General features: G+C 31.6%; 2 protein-coding genes across 15 annotated transcripts in view; both read left to right on the top strand.

Annotated features, from left to right (window-relative positions):
- Window positions 1–18,066, top strand: part of LOC130890714 (elastase-1-like) — a 49,781-nt gene extending 31,715 nt beyond the window's left edge. Inside the window, exon 6 of one of the 2 annotated variants that reach the window (XM_057794963.1) lies at window positions 15,801–18,066. The gene's annotated coding sequence lies outside the window, so the exon portion shown is untranslated. Of the gene's footprint in view, window positions 1–15,087; window positions 15,435–15,800 lie in introns of those variants that run through there. The other variant, XM_057794964.1, reaches the window with a different exon arrangement.
- The window catches only part of LOC130890709 (UNC93-like protein), a 223,457-nt gene that overhangs the window by 175,214 nt on the left and 27,305 nt on the right, over window positions 1–20,938 (top strand). The window contains exons 1-2 of one of the 13 annotated variants that reach the window (XM_057794950.1): window positions 2,009–5,952; window positions 14,590–14,649. The exons of 3 other annotated variants lie outside the window; for them this stretch is intronic. In XM_057794950.1, the coding sequence (XP_057650933.1) occupies window positions 14,609–14,649 (41 nt within the window). In that variant the 5' untranslated portion in view covers window positions 2,009–5,952; window positions 14,590–14,608. Of the gene's footprint in view, window positions 1–2,008; window positions 6,051–6,259; window positions 6,652–14,414; window positions 14,650–20,938 lie in introns of those variants that run through there. 9 more of the 13 variants (XM_057794949.1, XM_057794951.1, XM_057794947.1 and 6 more) reach the window with 9 other exon arrangements.

Genomic DNA, 20,938 nt, shown 5'->3' with positions numbered 1-20,938 from the left:
ATAACATCTTGGCAGAGGAACAGAAAGGTTGCAGAAGAAATCACCAAGGGTGCAAAGAACATTATTATGGACTCCGTGATACTTCGGCAAGTACACAGAGATCACCGGAGTATGCACACTGCTTTCGTGCATTACAAAGAAGCGTTTGATAGTGTACCTCATTCCTGGTTTGTGGAGATCTTGCAGATTTACAGAGTCTACCCAACTATTTCAAGCTTCCTTTCAACAACGATGAAGGGATGGTGAACGAACCTACATCTTTAAATTGGTCCAACCTCGGTCAGTACTGACGAAATACCCATTCGCAGGAGAATATGCCAGGGCGACTGCATGAGTCCGTTGTGGTTCTGCCTTGCAATTAATCCCCTATCTACTATGATCAATGATACAAAGTGCGGATTAAACATTAAAGCTAACAGAGACATTAATTATACCATAACCACCACCTGAAATCATCCACTATTAGAACAACCCCGAAACGAAGATGGGAGAGGCTATAGTGTGTTAGCTAGTACCGAGTATCTACACCGACATAACCAAGTGTGCAACATCATCAACCAGAAACTATCCAAAAAGTTCAGTCTTCTCAATACGTATACACCGTATTACAAGTACCAGCGACAGAAGGTGCTCGAAAATGACAATTTTAGACTCTACTTCGGTAAGTCCATTATCACCGATAGACAGGTGACGAAAAACAGACCTGACATCGTGGTGATTAATAGAAGAGTCAATTCAGTCCTTCTTGTCGATGTAACTATACCGAATACTCATAACATTCTCAACAAACACCAGGAGAAACTGGCCAAATACGCAGATCTCGCAATTGAGATTAAACAGATGTGGCCCAACGAAAATGTGGAAATGTGGAAACACTTTCGCCGCAATCCAGAAGGCTGTAATTTTGCCATACAGTGCGCAAATTCATTATGTGAATCGACCCTAATTCTTTCAATACTTTGTATCCGTATAGGTAAATAATACCGGTTCTAATCTGAGTAGTGCATAAGTCTTTTGCATGATAATAATAATCCTTAGGCTATCGGTGATCGCAACGTGACGGCGTGATAATCACCAAAATTGAGAAACACATCAATAACTCTCCTTCACCGGATCTTGCTGTTTCTATGGCTACGCAAGTCAATGTACCGGTGGTAGAAGCGAACTAGGATGCTCAACCCAATAGAAGAATTATGCCCAACGCCTGTAAATGCTTAAGAAACCACATTAGCAAAATATTAAAGAATATAGGTACTCACACACAACAGTCAGAACACCATTTGCGTGTGTATATTGATCAGCTTTAGCAGGAGTTGAAAGTGAAATTTAAACGTTTATCGAGTTACATTAAGTATCTTTGGCATGAAAAAGTAGCAGCATTTTTTATAGCAATCAAAAAGTATTTCACAGGAAATTTGAACCCACGCCTGATAACAACACCTACCAACCTATGCCATTGACACAGACGTTAGAAAAGTATTGGTCCTCGTTATGGTCGGCTCCCAAAAACTGCAACAGAAACGCTGACTGGATTGTAGCTGAAGAGATGCGGTTGAACCTTGCTCCAATGCAGTATGATGATCTTACACTAAAGGAAATCGCTAACGTATTTCAAAATACTAACAACTCGAAAACACTGTTGATAATATCCAAAACTATTGCTATAAGAAATTCTCAAGCGTTTACAAGAAATTAGTGAAACACTTTTGTCACCTCCTACAGAAACCCAGAAGATATCCCAGCTTTTCGATTACTGGGCTCTACTCATTCGTTCCCAAGGAGCTCTCAGATGGAGGATCCCACTCAGTAAAGATTTATCACGTGCCTCCCCACTTCATATAAGATACTCACAACGGAACAGAAGGGTTACAGAAGATATCACCAAGGGTACAAAGACCAACTTGTGGTTTCTGTGATACTTCGACAAGTACACAGCTTGCGAAGGTCCTGCAGTTTTACAAAGTCTACCCGACTATTGTAAGCCTCCTTTTAGCAACGATGAAAGGATAACGAACAAACTTACATCAGCAAATCGGTCCAAACTATCCATTCGTATACGAGGGTGACTCTTTGAATCCATTTTGGTTCTGCCTTGCCATGAATACCCTACTCGTCATGCTCAATGATGAGCCTTAAATAAATTACTTGATATAAGACATCGATTCTCCACTGATATACATATGGAGTTTGGACTGTCTAAATGGAAAACCTTACACATCGAGAAGGTAAGTGTCATAAACGAAAATGTGCAACTACCCAACGGAGATATCATACAGGCAATAGAAAACGGAAACCTACAATTACCTAGGAATTCAACAGGCTAGGTTATTGGACCACAAGTAGCAATATTTAGCTGGAAAATTCGCTATTCAGTATACTTAAAATTTATTGTCCTGGATACTTACGTACAATGTGATAAAGTTGAAAATATTAAAAATCGTTAACGAACGAATGAACATAATAATACTATGTGTGGACGTTTAATGTGTAGAGTAATTTTGGGGCAACAGTGGAATAAAATTTGAAAATCTCGGCAATTAACTCCATCACATTGTACTTTAGTATTTATGTCAAATTTTTTCAACTTTATTCAATAGCGACTTTTTTAGCTGCTTATTAGAAAGTAATATTTTCCATAAGATCTACTTTCCTTTAAATTCTTGCAACTGTATATTTCAATATAGTAACTTTTTCAACTTTATCAACCACATCTATTATTTGAATAATTTTTAAAGGCTAATTTAGCGAAGATTGACGCTAAAAATTCAATTTTCCTACACCCTATTATTAAAGTACCTTGTATTTAAACGGTTTATAGTACTTAAAGCAGTTGTTTATGGTTGGAGAGAAAAAAGTGAAAAAACGTTGAAGTACTATAACTTTAATTTTATTTCACAGTTTCCATAAGCTACAGAGTTGATTGATGCAAATGCTAAGATGAAAAGAGAAGACTCCGAGTATGAAATATGTACTCCTGAAGAAATCATACAAAATGCAAATGTGGCAACATTAAATTTAATACAGGAAAAATCCATAGAAAACTATCTGAAAGAATATAACACTTTTATGGAGTGGCGGAACTTTACAGAACGCGTGATATCGCTTATTCTGAAGAAAGATCTAAAAAATTCATATCTTCTAAACTATGTTACAGCCATTTTGAACTAAAAGTAATATCAATTATAAATGATAATGTAGAAGTAAATATGGCAAGTTAATAGTATTTCTGATACGAAAATTGGTTGAGTACGAATCTGAAAAATCTAATACATTCTCCAAAAGAGAAATAAACAAAGTTTTATTGAATGCTCCAGACGACAAATATTCAATGTTAAATGTAAAAATTTCAAAAAGATAAGTTGTATGAAATTAAAATTGATAGCATTAAAAATGAAGTTTTTACTCATCACGATTCAAAAACGCAAACAAGAGTAGGCTTTACAGTGATAGGATGGAGAAACCAGTTCAAACATGCATTTAATACATTTATATCAAAACTATGCTAATCTGAGAGCGAAAAAAGCACATCAACCACTTCTTCTTATCAAATAGAAATTCGAAGATTCCATCGTAAATTGCGTAATATTTAAGTTTATCGCATCCAGAAGAATATACAGGTCATACGTTTCAACATTCTTAGGCATCACTTCTAGTTGATTCGGGAGGAGACAATCTTCAATTAAAACCACATGGAGGATGGGAATCCATTGCTGTTGCCGAGGTGTATACAAGCAATTCTCTCGACCCAAAAATAAATTGTTCAAGGAACTAATAACAGCAGTTTTTCAAATCTACATCATATTAGAATCAAGAGGCCATTTTCATTGTTAAAAATATTAACCACTTGAATAAAGCTTTATCTTGTAATAAAACATATATTAGCGTGACTGAAAGTAAAACAGAAATATTTCATTTAGTTGTTAGTTTTTCTTAATATCGTTATCTACAATCAACTTTCAATTCAATCATTATGCGCTCGCTTTTAATTGTAATTTACCGTTGGAGCTTAATTAATATATCCCAATATATCTATTTGAATTTCATTTTTTTCTATAAGGCTGGGTGTAGGATCATCTTTTTCCCTGAAAAAAGTGCTACCTTACGGACGCACTTGTTGCATAAATGACTATTTTTAGTGTATTCTAAATATTGTGTGTGTGTTTTAATAGATACAACTTCATAGTTTTGTTGTTTCTTATCGCCTCTTATTTAGTAATCTAAGATCCCGATATAAAACGACCTTCACCGAGCTGGTTAATGGAGCAAACATATTTTTTATGTAATTTAATTTATCAAAAAATATATTGTATATGGGTTGCCTAGCAAATTTCAGTCCAGGATATTTTTAATTAATTTTTCAAAAAATTTTTTTCTAGATATTTCACCGGTTTGGTTAACAGATAAATTCTGATATACCAATCGAAAGTATGCACAGTATACGTAAAAGTTAGGTTGCCCAGTTTTTTCCTGTCACAACTCCTGGGTTGTCAGGTATGAATAGGTAAATCGATACTAGTAATTTGCACCGGTCTGGTTAATGAATGGAACTTAAATAGAAATAAAGTTTATTTTATTACGAACGCAGGGTTGCCTGCGAAAAATCAGTCCTCAATACCGGTTGCCGAATTTTAACAGATTAAATTTGTGCTGCTGTTTATTATTGACAAAAATGGCCAAAAAGTGTTTTTTGTCTGATTCGGGTAATGGTGTGTGTAATGATGAAGTTATTAAAAACTGTTCATTAAAGTTTTTCCGTAAAAGAAAAAAACTTTAAGTACAGTATTGTTGAGCTAACCAAAATTCACATACTACAAAAAGTGACCATTTTGAAAAATAAATTTAACGAAGAATTATATAATTTTTGTGCTGAAAATACAGTAAGTACATAACAATTGAATCTTAAAAATTATCTTTGCTAATACCACTTGCCGAATCAATACTTACGACAATATGTTTTTTTAAAACGGGCTACAAATTAGTACATTCCGGTTTTGTTTTAGGTCAGAAAATCTCATTTTTTCGGACATAGCCAAAAAATTATTGTGATAGTCCGGTAAAAGCTTTTACCGGACTCATTTTTATTTACTTTCCGGCTTATCTTTAATGAAAAAAATAATGAAATAGCTAGTCTAAGATAGTGGTCAATTGGTTTCTATAGTAACCGAGTTTTGTATTAATTAAAACTATAAAATAACTTGACATAATTTGACGTTTATTATAAAATGGATGTTCAAAATGATGCATTTGATTGTATTTATGGTACAACAATGCCCGTTTAAAAAAAATATTGTACTTAATACGTCCCGAAAGTGGTTTTCTACTGGACTCGCAGAATTGCAGGACTCACCTACGGCTCGCTCTGCAATTATTTGCCCACTCATCCAGTAAAAGACCATTTTAGGGACTTTTACGTAAACTACTATAAACTGAATTCGATTAAATTACATAAATTACCTAAAAAATATGTTCGATCCATTAACCAGCTCAGTGAAGGTCGTTTTATATTGGGATTCTATTCTATAACTGTTACACTATCATGATATGACTGATGAAAACCAGTTTATTATTAATACGAATACAGGTGCAAGCTCTATTAATATCGTTTAATTGATCTGTCCCAGATTTAAATTTTTCTTATAACTACCTAATACCACATAACTATTTCATTATTTAGTATGAACTATCATTACGCTAATCAATTATGTCCTCCTAAGAGATAACAATTCAACGACCTCATAATGCATATATTTCCACCTGTCAAAGCAAGCAAACCTCAATTATGGCTTTTTATTAGTTGTACAGCATAAAAACTTAACAAGAAGGACGTTCAATTCAGTGAGATACGAACCAGTGAATCTGTAAGATCCAACTAATTGATAATCACGTTTAATAAATATATAAAAAAGTGAAACTGGTTCCGTGACTTAGTCGGTTGCAATATCAGTAAACAAGGTGTGAAATATATGTGAGGTGCTCAGTTATATAAAAATTGATTTTCAGATTGTGATTTTGTAGGAAAAATAGAAAATGTTAAATACGATATATTAAATGTGGTTTTTACCTTTTACCCAAAATTAAAGCAACTAATAATAAGTTTAATCATTCGAACCTCAAGTTCACATAAAAATATCCATTTCCATTCAGCTTATCATAATTTAGCTTGATTTGAATCATAATAAATAGTAATTCTTCATACAATGATGGACGCGTAAGATAATGAATCTCATAAAATTTCTACCTAACTAATAATTTCTTTCAGTCTTTCTGAGCTTTGATATCTCTTGATTAGACTTAATCAGTTTTTGGGTATGTATACTATTTCTTAATTCATACTTTTCAAAAAGCCCAAATAATAATATTTCAAACAATGAGCTACGAAATGATTTTTTCTTCTTTTGAAATAAATATAACAGTATCTTCATTTAGATTATTAATTACTCATTGTTTTTGTGCATACATTTTTAAGAATGTGTTTTACCCAACAATTAGTCTTCAAAACTAGTATAGGTTATAATAACTCTCTATCAAATCATGGATGAATGAACGTAAAAGATAATAATAGTTTCTACCGCATTCAGCGACGTCCCATTTTTAAAATGAGTTATAGTGGAGTATCGCTACTATCGCCCGGCTACTAGCTGTTTTTTGAGGGTGAGTGATTCCAAGGTATAACTAAATAAAACCTATTTCATCTTGTATAGGACACTCTGAGGCATAGGAAATCGAATTCTACCCCTTTATTTAGTAGATGTGAACTTTGAAAATATCCATTAAAAATCACTGAGCTCGAATTAGAAAAACTGCGCTTTAAATAGATGTATTATTTTAAGTTTTCAATTCAAAATTCTGTTTTTTGATACACTTATATTTAAAGTGAGAGCGCCCCTAATAGCAATTAGGAAATTTTAAATTTTAAATTTTGTTAAAAAAATTAGGAATATGGAATTATCAAAATCGTGCATCCTAAACTTCACCCTATGTGAAATATTAAAAAGTTTTAGACATAAATACTGAGTTATATATTGAGAAAGTTTTTTTTAAATCAAGTCTCTAACTTTTACGGTAAGAGAAAAATAAAAAATAATGTGCCACTTCCATACAAAACAACTAAACAACCAAGTCGAAATTTTCAGTTTTACTTTATCAAATTAAAATGGGTTTTTATCAAAATCTCGTTTTTAAATTTTATTTTATTATATTACTAGTAAGAAGTGAGTACCTATTGGGAACATAAACTGTATAAATACGGATGTTCGATTAGGTATTTAAACAATGCATGAAGAGAAACGGCACAATGAGGCTGTTTTTAATTAGTAAGAAGAATGAAAAAACATAACTAAGAGAAAATAAATCGTTTTTAATTCAAGATAATTCGTATAAATCAGGAACAGGAACTATATTCTGACAAGTTTTGCATACAATTTATTACTTTGATATTGTTTACCTTTATAGAAGCTGCTTAATACTTAACCAAAATCAGTTAAGTCACACAAAGAATATGACTAGATATTCATAAACGCATTTGATAGAGGCATCCAAAATGAATATCACTGACATATGAATTGCATTCATAGATAATTTGAGCTCATTTGAGTATATCTCATTCAATTTTTCGTCTCACCCAATTTTACTCAAATCTAATGAATTTAGATATTTACCTCCCCTCTACCGATGCAGCACCAACAAAAGTTGATGCTTCTCAGTTCAGTTATTTGATGAAGAAGAAAAATTTGAAAGTATATTTAATTTCTTTATGATAAGTGCCTAGTGGTTAAGATTTGCGAATTTCTTGTGTACTTATGTATGTACTTATGTACTTCAAAAGTGCATTTTGCGTTAGAATACAATGAATGAATGTCCCAGTTTGGCATTCCATTCCATACCATAGTTTGAAATTTGCCCACAGAAATAACCCGCTTTTTATTCCCTTGTCTTATTTCCATAAGAAGGTTTATTTCTGTTATATCATTTGTTTTGATAAATTCAGAATAATAGTAATAGTAATATGAGTATATCTGTATCCACACATTTCACTGAAATTTTGTTTTGATTATGTACCTAATACTCATGTAAAACATGAAGTATCAGCCTCACCATGATTTGGTTTCAAATCTTTTAATTCGATTATACCATTCTTGTTAACAGAAAAACATAACTCTGGAGATTAGAGTTTCTTCTATTCGTAATTTATCGGCTGCATTCTCGAGAAGATAACCACTTATAAATTTCAATAGAAATCGTTTATTTTCTACTAATTACAAAAATTACGAAACTTCACTACTTTTCTATTTCTCGAAACTTCATACATATAACATTTGTAACATCTCTTCTTAATTGCTTCAAATATTTCACCGTTTTATCAATCTATACCACCGTTATCCTTAATGATCCTCTAAGAATTTTTTTAAAAAATACATGTTCTTTGAAAAAATTTTCAAGTTCAGAAGCATGTGGTTCAAATGTCGATACTAAATCAGATATAGTTGTTTTTCGCATGCTTTCGTCTTCGTGAAATAAGTACAATGGAACCGAAGTTAATTCATGAGACAATATATCGCTCAAATTTAGAGACATATAGCTGCAGCTACTATCCTTCTAAACATCAACATATATCTTGGGAGATGCAGAGTCTCTGATGTCAGCATATGTAATAACTTTTCTTTTTCTGACGGGCTCCCAGTTTTCAATGAATAGCTCTCATTTGCTTAACTTTTGCCATGAAAGTTGAATATAGAAAATCCCTATTGCTACAGTTTATGTTCTTATTGGTACTCACTTACATAAAAAAATAAAGTTTCTTTAAAAACCCATGTTAAATTGATTTAGTCTAATACTAAAAATTTCAACTTGGTTTTTTAGTAGCTTTGTGTAGAAGCTGCAAACTTGTTACGTCTAAAAATCTCTAATATTTTACACAGGTTAGAATTTTGCACAATTTTGATAATTCCATATTCCTTATTGTTCTCAACAAAAACTAAGAGTTTTTTTCAGAGCTTCTGAATTGAATTAGATGCGTTCTAATTTAAATACAAGTGTAAAGAAAATTAGAATTTGAAAACTTGAAATAATACAGCGATTTATTCGAGCTCATTGACTTTTAAGGGTTATTTTCAATGTTTGGTACTGAAAAAAATTGTATAATTCGATTTCCTATGCACAAAAAGGTGATGTAGGTTTTATTTGGTTATACATCCAAATCTAAAACACATAATTGAACAAGTTAAAGCCATTTTTGTCCACTATTAGTTGTATTATTGAAATTTCATGCAGATTATTGGAGCTGCTCAAAAATTACTTTGGGTATTAAAAAATATATTTCTTGCTTGCCACTCACTTTCGTAATGATGAAATTATTCACATTTCTATAAAACTGTTTCGAACATCGTTTAGATATAATTGTTTTTTGGCATCAAAAACCTTTGTTAGAGAGGAAATGAAGAATTTGAAATGTTTGCATTAACATTTCATTTGACGCGTTTTATCCAATAAATTGTATCAATTAGTACTTTACGTGTGTGATGGAGCATGCTAACGTGCGGGGATAATTTCGTTGTTGCCTGCACAGGATGGGAACTCCGGAGAATCTTCATGTTTGAACCTAAAAAGGTATTCTTTGAAACATCCATGACAAGAAAGTATCTTGGTCAAGTCGTAATTCACCTCTCCGTGGGAGCGGCTGAATCGGATGTCCACCCGCGGAATAAGTCAGTGAGCTCATCTTCCCTTAGTCGTGGTATCCCATAAAATTTGCCAACGACATATATGCTATTTCTCCGCTCATCTCTAAGTTTAGATAGATCTTTTCTGTCGGATCTTCTTTCCTTCGCTAACTTTAAATTAGGCAGTAGTCCGGCGTATTTACAACTCGGACACTGTGCGGTGTGCGCTGGCCACTTTCAGGGCACTTCACCAATATACCGAAGTAACACTACTTCCTTGCTCCTGTCTATTGATTAGGTAAACGATTATACCTATAGCTGAGTCTGAGAGCAAAAAATACGATAATAAATCAATGAAGCTTGGTAACTGGAGAAATAATAAAACTAGGAAATGAAATGTTGTTCAATTTCAAAAGGAACTTATGATTCCAAATTCAAGGAAATTAGATTAGCTTTTTAGCTGCATCACTGATTTTCAAGTGCTTTTTCTTTGGTTTCGGTCTCATGTTCGTAATAAAAGGATCCTACGTCTCTAGTAGTTGGTAGAACACGTCTTCGTTGATAAATATACGAGACATTTTTCGCTAGTTTCTGATCCTGGAAGTCTCTAATTATTTTGATGTCCAGTGTGACTGATGTATGGCTCAATAGACCATCATAAATCAGGGAAAAATTGATAATCTTTTTCTCCCTCTTTTGCAATAATATATCACTCATTTGGTCAAACTTCCATTATCGGACACAGTCGGCTTGAATTGTTGGGAATACCCTTAAAATGGGGTAAAAATAATTCCTAGATATTGTAGCTCATATAAAATGAGAATCACAAAATAGATAAGCGAAATCAGCGCTCACGAAAATCGAATTTGATTTATAAAGTTCATACAGAATTCGTGAAACAGGTAACATCTCCGTTAACTCGAATAATAGCATTTTCTAGCTGTTGAGGGTTATATTTTATTATGTTTACCGTTATAATACTTTTTTTTCAAATGTTAGGCATTGAATAAACATTTGTATAATTTTCTTGCAAGTGACCCTAAAAGAAATAACACAGTTTTCGGGAGTTTAATTGCTATCGATTTCGAAAATATTGAGCTTAAAACTCATAAAATAACAGGATACATCTATGTAGAGACATAAAAACTTTTGTTTCCTTTTATGGAATCGCTTTTACAATATTTCAGCAAACTACCATCATGTGACGATCCCTGATATCTATTTTTCGTTATATTTGGATTCTGGTGAAAGTGTTCTCCCGGTTAGTCCCTATATTTTTCTGAATTATACAGATATCTGTAGGGAAGACTGTGAAGACAATAATATCGTTCTTGAAGCTAACCGTTTCGATACCTGTTTCTCATTAAATCATAGACCTCATTTTGAGAAACGGGCTTTGGCACACATTTTTGTAATGTTTTCATATTTATTCCGTATATGTGATAGTTCTTGTCCATTTTTCATCATAAAATCTATACTAATATATCAAAATATACACTATTATATTTTCTCTGTGATGAAATGAGAAATTGTAGAATCAAGGTTCACTAAATCAAAAGAAGTATATATTCTTGATAACTTATTCAACGGCACGTTGTGTTCGTACTTCAACGTTGTTCCTAATAAACATTTATATCGTTCTTAAGCTTATTTTGGTCTAAGGGATACGTGGAAAAACCTTTCACATGCAAATTTTGAGACCAATTTTATCAACGTTTGCATTCTTATGTTAAAAATTTCAAACCAATATAAAACAATTCCAAGTTGAGTAGATCTTTATCTGTATCTGTACTAATCACTGACAACTAAAACCTTCCTAATAAATTTTTTACTATATTAATCACTCATATGGTTTTAACATCTATTATCATTTCAATTGAAATTAAAACGAAATATAGGTAATTTCAAATGAACCAGAATGACAATTCACATTTTTGTTTGTGAATATCACCGTTACTAATTCTTCACATTGGTATCAAGGAATGTTTTTGAATCCCTATTTTCTTCAAATCAACTACTATACAAATTTGATATTTTGAATTTCACTTTATCAGAAATTTCAAAGTATGTTCCTCCAAAATAATATTTACTTCACTTTGACAGTGAAAAGATGGTATAAGAACTCGACCCCAGTCACAAGGAAATGTAATTCAATATTTATCGTGTCGTTTATTCCTCCTAAAAAGTGAAATTTGTGTTCATTTTCAAACTAAAATATATCTAAATACAAAATATGATCCTCTCGTTATATTAAAATAATTTGTAGTTCCTCAAATATTGTTCCTTTACCTTCCCAATTCTGCACCTACAACAATTTCCAGTGATATGTAAGTCCACTGTTTATGTTTTTTTCAGAAATTTATTTTACATTTTAGAAGGGTATGAGCAGAAAATTGGTTCCCAATTCGTATCACATGTATTTCCTTCCTTCAAATAATTGAATCGTTTTCAATCAGAATAAGACATGTGATTGTCGCATTCGCCTGCTGCTCATACGACAATATTCACATTCCTCGAAAATATGCTACTTCACACACTTTTCGCATGAATAACTATTTTCATATTATCGTTTAATTCTGATTTGAGAAGTAATTTTCTGATATTATGATTTTAATATTATTTTGGGTATGTAGTTTTTTTGCCTATATAGCATGCTGTATTTCGAATTAAATGTTTCTGGTTTATCTGCTTAGTCTCGATACCATATACGTGGATATATTGAAAAATTCTTAGTCTATAGAACCAAACAAAATTTCAATATCAAAATATTTTATTACTCAACATATTCTCCTCTTAATTGGATACATCTATTAAAGCGAACCTACATCGTCTCTAGACCATTCAAAAAAAATGTTTCTTCTTGCTCTACAAACCAGAACCAGCTCTTATTACCTTCTCATTGGAAGAAAATTTACGACCTTTTAAACTTTTTTCCAGTTGATGAAAGAAATGATAGTCGGACGGAGCCACATCTGGTGAATAAAGGGGGTGTTCTAGTAACTCAAACCCTAAACCACGAATTTTTTTCATGGCAACATGAGATTTGTGTGCAGGGGCGTTGTCCTGCAAAAACAAAACACCTTTGGATAGCTTTCCGCGTCTTTTCTCTTTAATTTTTTCCCGTAGTGTGGTCAGTAATGTCGAATAGTAATCTCTAGCTATTGTTCTGTTCCTGTTCTTTCCAGCAGATTTTTGGACACGAAACTTCTTAGATCTTGGAGAACCAGAGTGTCGCAATTCCATCGGTTGTTGCTTTGTTTCTGAATCGTAGAAATGTACCCAAGTCTCTTCAAATCGAGCACAGATCGAACGTGATGCTTCTACCCTTGCACGCTTTTGGTCAACATACAAACATGTGGGGATTCATTTTGCAGCAATTTTTCTGAAGTCCAAATTGACGTCAACTGTATGAAAGATTCAGTGCTTCAGATATCCGTTTTAACCCAATTCGACAGTCCGATGAAATCATGTTATGAACTGTATCGATATTTTCGGGGACTGAAACAGAAACTGGCATTCACGATCGGTCATCATCTTCAATGGAAAATTTAGCTCTTTTTGAAGCTTGCAGTCCACGGTCCATACAAAGGACATTGAACTTAACCTAACCAAGGTTATTAAGCATATCTTCGTAAATCTGCTTACCTCTTAACCCTTATAAATACAAGTACTTGATGATGGCTCGATACTCCAATTTTTCGAATTTCACAATTTCGGTGGACGTCTTTTCTCTTTTAATTTATTGCGAAACTATGGTTTACTTTTTTGACGTCAAACTTTACGACACTTCTAATAAGTTATTGTTCGTGGCTATGGTAACGCAATATTTTATTTATGCATGGAACTGGTCTAGGCTAACCAGATATCAATACATCCTCGTAATCTAATGGTATGAAGACACAGTGGTCAGTTAACTTGTTCATTTTGTCAAACTTTCCAACTTAGAGCACAAAAAGTTAGGATACATTCATTTGTATCCCGCATCATCCACATTGCAACGTTTTGATTACCATACTTTCTGGAGACCCAGCTGCCAAATATGGGTTTAATAACCAGTGGATTCATCGTCCCAAATTCGACAACGCTTATTCATTTAACCAAAATGTTTCCCTCCATCGATTTCGTTAACGAACTATGAACTATGTGGTTTCTACTTCCGGACAAGTTGAAGTTCATATGATGAACCCAGCCCAAAATGTTCAAGGAAGTGGATGGACAAAATGCAGATTTTGACACAATTGGATAATTGTCAACACTACGCTGTATAGCGGCAATCGACTGTTATGCGTATACTGTACGGCGTTTATGGGTTGCGTATTGTCGATTAGAGTAAACATATCGTGAAAAAACAATCTATATTTCTTCGATTTAATTGCTCTGTAAAACCAACGAGCATCACAAAACTCGCTGTTTATATGGTCAGATATGTTTAACGAACTGAGCCAACATCTGTCACATCGGCTGTTTCAGAGATTATTAGTTCAATCTGTTTTCGCAATTCAATTCAAATAAACTAACAAGCATCATTTATATTCAAGGATTACTATTTACAATATATTTTACATTATATTTGTCACTAATTTACTTCACTGGGATTCTACCTAATGATCATGCATATATTAAAAATCATCATTATTGTAGACAGTCAAATTCGAATTTCATGTTATAGCTGAATAAATTTATTTAATCTCATACTTAAATTACCCAGTTTCAACCACTATTTAAATCTAATAATTTGGATTTTATTATTTTCAGTTCTTCACAATAACAACTTTCTCTCAAAATTGCCTGTTAATAATTTTATTTTTTCAAATTTATAATATCTCCAAAGCGTAAATAGCTTCTAATCTTTCCAATTGATCACAATCTTCAAATCAATGTTTACCATTTATAAAAAATAAATGATTTGTTTTATTCTTTAAAAATAAAGAATTGTGAAGAAATTCAAGATGGTTTACACAATATCTGACAATGTGGAGAGCATTAGAATGTAAGTACCTTCACTTTATATTGTTAAAATGAATGTGATATTGACAATCACTTCGGAAATTATGTTTTTTTCCAAAATAAAGTGGGTTAGATTTTGCAATATTCATTAGATGCTTATATATACCGACATTTTTACGACAAAGACATTTTTCTTTGTCAAATTCCCACTTCTGCGTTCCTTTATTTTTAAATAAGGGATGTAGCATGTTTGGTTCATGTTGACAAAGGCATTTAGATGTAATATTCAGGCATAAATAGCGTAAAGTAATCCTCTCCATATTCGACTTTGAAAAAAGTTGATTTAACTGAAGTGTAAGAACACCTCTTGAAAACAAATTGATCTGCCTAATTGGAACGTATATTTTGAAAAATGTTTGATTCAAGCTTATTCAACATTGTCGTTATTTAATAAAGTTAGGTATTCTTTGATTACTTCCAGAATGGTTTATTTTGCTCCTGAACGAGAGATTGTTTCCATATTTTTTGGAAACGGGAAGTAGCTAAGACGAAAAGTGAAGTTATGTAATCAACTTCATCACTTATACGTATTTGTAATTGTAGTAAGCTGGAATTTCTGGAACCGTTGGATATATTCATACTGAACGCTTTTTCTTTATGCTATTTCATTGCTATGTTCAATAACTTATATTCAACCTGTACTTGACAATAATTTATTACTAACACGCACCCAACGATTGCTGCTATTGATTAATTACTTGACTACTACTATTAATTGACTACTTAAAATTATTAGCTTTACTAAATCATGAGTCAAATTATATAAAATCACAAGGAAATAATAAGTTTAAGATTGCACTTTTTTTAGATCATTACACACAACTTGAAAATAAAAATTTTATCTATTGTTTTGAAATCAAATATTAATTTTGAGTTTCACTATTGAACAGTCAGACATGTCACTATTCAATCTATAAGATTAAATTTACCTGAAACAAAAAGAATTTTTTCTATCATCGTTTCAGCCACTATGACAGTTAAACATAGTTTTTTTTAACTGATTAGCAATATAAATCGCAATGATTCTAATTCTTCATCATTGTATTGCTGCTCTGTGTATGTAATTTTCAATCTTAGGTTTTTGTCTGCCTTCCAATTCTTCCATTAATAATTCACTCACATAATTCTTTTCAGTTTAACTGGACCATTCACATTCATCTCCACTACCGACTAAATAATGTATAACCATTTTGAAGTGTGTAATTTGCTTCCAGGAAGTTATAATTTACATCAAGAAAAAACCTTAGCATTACTAAATTTTATGATTTGTTTTTTCTAACCAAGAGATGTCATTAATTAAATTCCATCATCTCAAAATGTTAACATAACATCCTGATTCATCAAGTACCAATCTAGAACTAGTTATTTTGAAGGTTACATGGTAAATTCAAGTTTATATAAATAATAATCACGCATTCTGCTTATAATATATTTTACGCAGTAAAAGTGAAACAGGAGAATATCGATTAACATTGGAAAGATAAATGAATTGCAAAAACAGCTACTATAATATGATGAATGCTCCCAGGCATTTAGAATTTAGCAACAGAATGTTAAAATATTATCAAATTTGGAAATGCGCTCTTCTTTATAAGTAGTATTCAAATATTTCATCATTTCCAAAATTTCATGAGTGAGACTACTGAACTATGGATTGAATTCAATTTAGAAAATGTAATTGCGTTTTCATTAACAATTAGTGTAATTAGGTTTTGACAATCCAGATTAATTTGTGAAATTGTACTATAGAATAAAATGCAATTATTTAAAGGGAATTATTTGTTTTTAATTTTGTTGTAAAATATTTATTGCATTATTATATTATATCTTTGATCATCGTCTGAATCAACAGTTCCAAAAAGCCACTTAGCTATTTTTCTTACAGCATTTTTTAATCCTCTTTTTTATCTAATATGTGGATAAATGTTTTCTGATTCCTCATCTAAAGTATTAATTGAAATTTTTGTTCTTTTCATTATTTGTTCAGCTAGGTGATGGTACGAAATAGGATTTGTTGCGTTTGCTTATATCAAAGTGTTTCTTAAATTATAAAAATATTTTTTTAAATTTTATATTTGCTTACTAATTTCTTTTAAATCTGTGTAACATATGTAAATATATTTAGTGTATATAGGTATCATAATCCTAAATTAATGGGTAATAATGGGTTATTTATTTGTGTTATTTGTACATCTTCCATCTCGATTTTTTGATAGAATATTAGGAGTATTATTAGTATTGCCAGCTTCATTATTCTGTAACAATTTTTCTGAATTAACTTTAGATTTTCTAATTATATTCTTATGATATGTTTCTCTATCTGTTTCCAAAGGTATACCAGTCTTTTAAAATTTCAGTCTTTTTAAACTTGGATAATATTTTGTGTCTAAATTTTGTTCTAATATATACCTACTATGGTTTGACGGTGAATCAGTTCTATCTTTATTTCTTTTATAAATTATTTTTCCTTCAACTTCATCATTTCTATCTCTAATTTTGTCATATAATAATTTTGTAACTACTTTATGATTTTGCGAATATTACTAAACGATCATCTAAATCAAAAGGATCTGAATTATTTATATGACTTTTAATTATTTCTGAGAGTATTAATTGAGTAACGGAATGAATAGAATAATTATACGATAGAATTGAATATTTCTTCAGGTGATCATGTGTTAGATCTTTAATAATTTTTCTTGAACAACGAAAATGATCAATTAAACTAGAATGAAATCTTTCAACAGATGAATTTGAGTTACTATTTTTTGCGGTAATATAATGTAATTCAATTTTATATAATTTACAAAAGTCTTGAGGTAATCAGCTGTTATTTCATACGGTAGACTGTGATGAGTGATGTAATTTAAGAAGTTATCAACAACAAAAATTCCGTTTATACTTGATATAAAATATACCTGACCGTTTCGTGAAAATGTGTCAATTATTGTTAAAAATATCAATGATTTTCTATTTTAAAAATATCAATATGTATGTGATCAAATGATTTATTAGCTGTTTATTGTTTAGGGTCAATGAATTCTTTTATAAATTGAATTATGTTTTGTACTAGTTAATTTACTTATGTCTGTTTTTTGAATTGTTTTATTTATATTACGCCAATTATAAGTTTTATTTGTATTACATTGATTATAATTGTTTATATTATTTTCTCCTTTTTTATTTGTTACTCCGGTTAAATGAACAAAATTATGAATTTCCAAAAGTATCTTAATTGTTCTATGTATTATACTTATTTTGATTCTTATTGGTTATAAATCTTATCTATACTTATAACATAATAAAAGAGAAAGAAGTTTTTATTATAAAAATCCATTTTATAATTTATTGAGTTGCGTACCACTTCAAGGAATGATAATAAATAATTATGTTTCCAAAATATTTCTTTTATTCTGTTTTCATTAATTATCGCATTAAATGTTATTTTGAAATACTTTATAAATCATATTATTTTGATTGTGTATATTCAATATATTTGTATTTAATTCAGATTCTATAACATAATAATCGTTCTCCAATATTTCATTATGCATTAGAATTACCTTATGCATTTTTATTACTTCATATATATCCTTTTCTTCCATTATTGTATCATTGTTCATTTCAATTATATCTCTGTCAAATTCCTTTCTTTTACGTCAATTTCATTATCATTTTCATTTATTTCAATACATCTTATCCTGTATGCTGGTAATTCTCTTTCTAATTTTTTTTGTATCACTATTCATTTCTTTTTCCATTAGAATCTTTTCTTCAGAGTTGTTTTCTGTTACATTCAATATATCTTCTTCAAATAATCTACTGAGATCTAGTTCTAATTGTTCATTTCTTTCTTTATCTTTCTTTATATATATATATATATATATATATATATATATATATATATATATATATATATATATATATATATATATATATATGCATCTAAATGTTCTTGATTTTAGGTGCGGGGTCTTAGGATACCATTATACTAGGATGCTAGCATACGGGATGCTGCCATCTGGGCGAGACATTAAATCAAATGTGAGCGATTAGACTAGGGATACCAGCATTGGATGCTAAAACAGCCACCCGGAGGCTCGATTTTGCGCATCCCGGTTGGGATGCTGAAACGCGGTCACTTCTTGTATTCCGGGATGCACAAAATCGATTGTGGGACATTGGTTCAAATGCGACGCATTTTACTAGTCTTTTAGCATCCGAGCAGGTGCTCTATTTGACATATGCACGTGCACGCAGTTTGATCAGAGTTATGACTAGTTTCTCTTTAGGTGAAATTGGTCTGAGGAATTTTGTATCTTGCTTAGAGATGTCACTTTGGATGTAGCCTAGAAGCTCTTTGAAAGATCTCTTCCTTCGATGGGGCCATATTGACGACTGGCAAAAAATTAAAATAAAATAGCAGTCCGGGATGCTAAAGATACCATTATACTAGGATACTAGCATCCCACTTTGAGTCGAAGTTGTGTATCCTAGTATAATGGTATCTTTAAGCACGACGCCAGTTGCTGACATAATAACTTGGACTATGTCCACATTTTCGCTGTGCCACATCTGTTTAATCGTATTTAGCGTATTTAGCCAGTTCCTCCTGGTGTTTGTTGAGAACGTTATGAGTGGTCGGTATAGCTATGTCGACAAGAAAGACTGAATTAACTCTTCCATCAACCACCACGATGTCAGGTCTCTAATTCGTCACCTGTCTATCGATGATAATGGAGCTATCGTAGTAGTCTAAAATTGTCATTTTCGAGTACCTTCTGCGGCTGAAACTTGTAATACGATGTATACGTATTGAGAAGATCGAACTTTTTGGCTAGTCTCTGGTGGAGGATGTTGCACATTTGGTTATGTCGGTGTAGATACTCGGTATAAGTTAACACACTTCAAGCAGATGTTATATGTTAAATGGTTTCTGATGTTTGTTGGCACTTTCTGCATTTGTCAGATTGAGTGTTTGAATCCTTGATGACATTTTTCTTATAATTATTCGTGTAAATAACTTGATCCTGGATATCTATCATGAAGCCTTCGGTCTCTGGAAAAATATTCCCGCTAGTAAGCCTTCTGTTTGCAGATTCTTTGTCAACATGCGGCTGGTTCAGGTCGTGATCATATTTAATCTGTAGTGCCTTTCGTGACTACTGTTCCTGCTTCTTGGTGTCCACTACTATATTTAAGTCAGATCCTGGCGATGCGAGGTTAAGGGGTGAGTAATCCTTATCCTCTTTGGATATAATCCGAAATTTACGTTCTTTCATTACCGGTCGAGAGTGCAGGTTCAGAAGGTCAGTCAAGCCTCCTCCACCCTCTTATTATTATTATAACTGGGACTATTTCCACATTTTCGCTGTGCTTTATCTGTTAAATCTCAATTGCCAGATCCGCGTATTTGGTCAGATTTGCCAGGTGTTTGTTGAGAATGTTATGAGTATTGGTTATAGCTACATCGACAAGAAGGACTGAATCGACTCTTCTATCAACCACCATGATGTCAGTTCCGTTATTCGTCTCCTGTCTATAACAAAAACTCATTGGATGAATGAATTTAAAAAACTTATTAGATGAATGAATTTACAAAAACTCATTGGATGCATGAATTGAAAACTCAACAATTCACACAAGTATGAGTCCTTAATGATAATATTGAGGGGTGTATCGATACAACTATTGATTTTTTAACAGTAATCGCATTTTTTACTGAAAACTCGCCAATTATCAATCTGAAAAATTTTAGCGATGCGTATTCTTATAGGAAATAAAATTTATTCTTTTCAAAGATATTCGATGTTGAGGTTAAATTCAAAAGTAATTTATTGTTTTACACATGATTTTTCCACTTGTTTGAAAAAATTATAACTAAATATTTAGAATAACTTTTTATTGTTAGACCACTAATTTTTTTATAAAATCATCATTTATCGATGTATTAATTTACTTTTTAACAATTGGTTATATATACAAATTCATTTTTAAGTATTTAGCTAACTACAATAGTGAAAAAATCGGTTTCTTAATGCCGCTTGACATAATGCAATACAACGTGAAAGAAATTGCATGCAGAACTCTGCAAACAGTAAAAGTGAACAAATTCCTAACCTCAAATTTCATCTAATATTTTATACCTAGTTTAACAATCAAAATAAGAAAGCTAAGTTTTACGATAGTCAGTTAATCTCTTAAGCCAAAAGTAACTAGATTGCAACTTGCGCGCAATAAAAATGGAACCAAAGTGATAAACAGTCAGTTGA

The sequence above is a fragment of the Diorhabda carinulata genome, chromosome 2, assembly GCF_026250575.1.
Source record: "Diorhabda carinulata isolate Delta chromosome 2, icDioCari1.1, whole genome shotgun sequence".
NCBI lineage: Eukaryota > Metazoa > Arthropoda > Insecta > Coleoptera > Chrysomelidae > Diorhabda > Diorhabda carinulata.
Note: the sequence above shows the minus strand (reverse complement) of the source record. Positions and strands in the feature narration are given on the sequence as shown.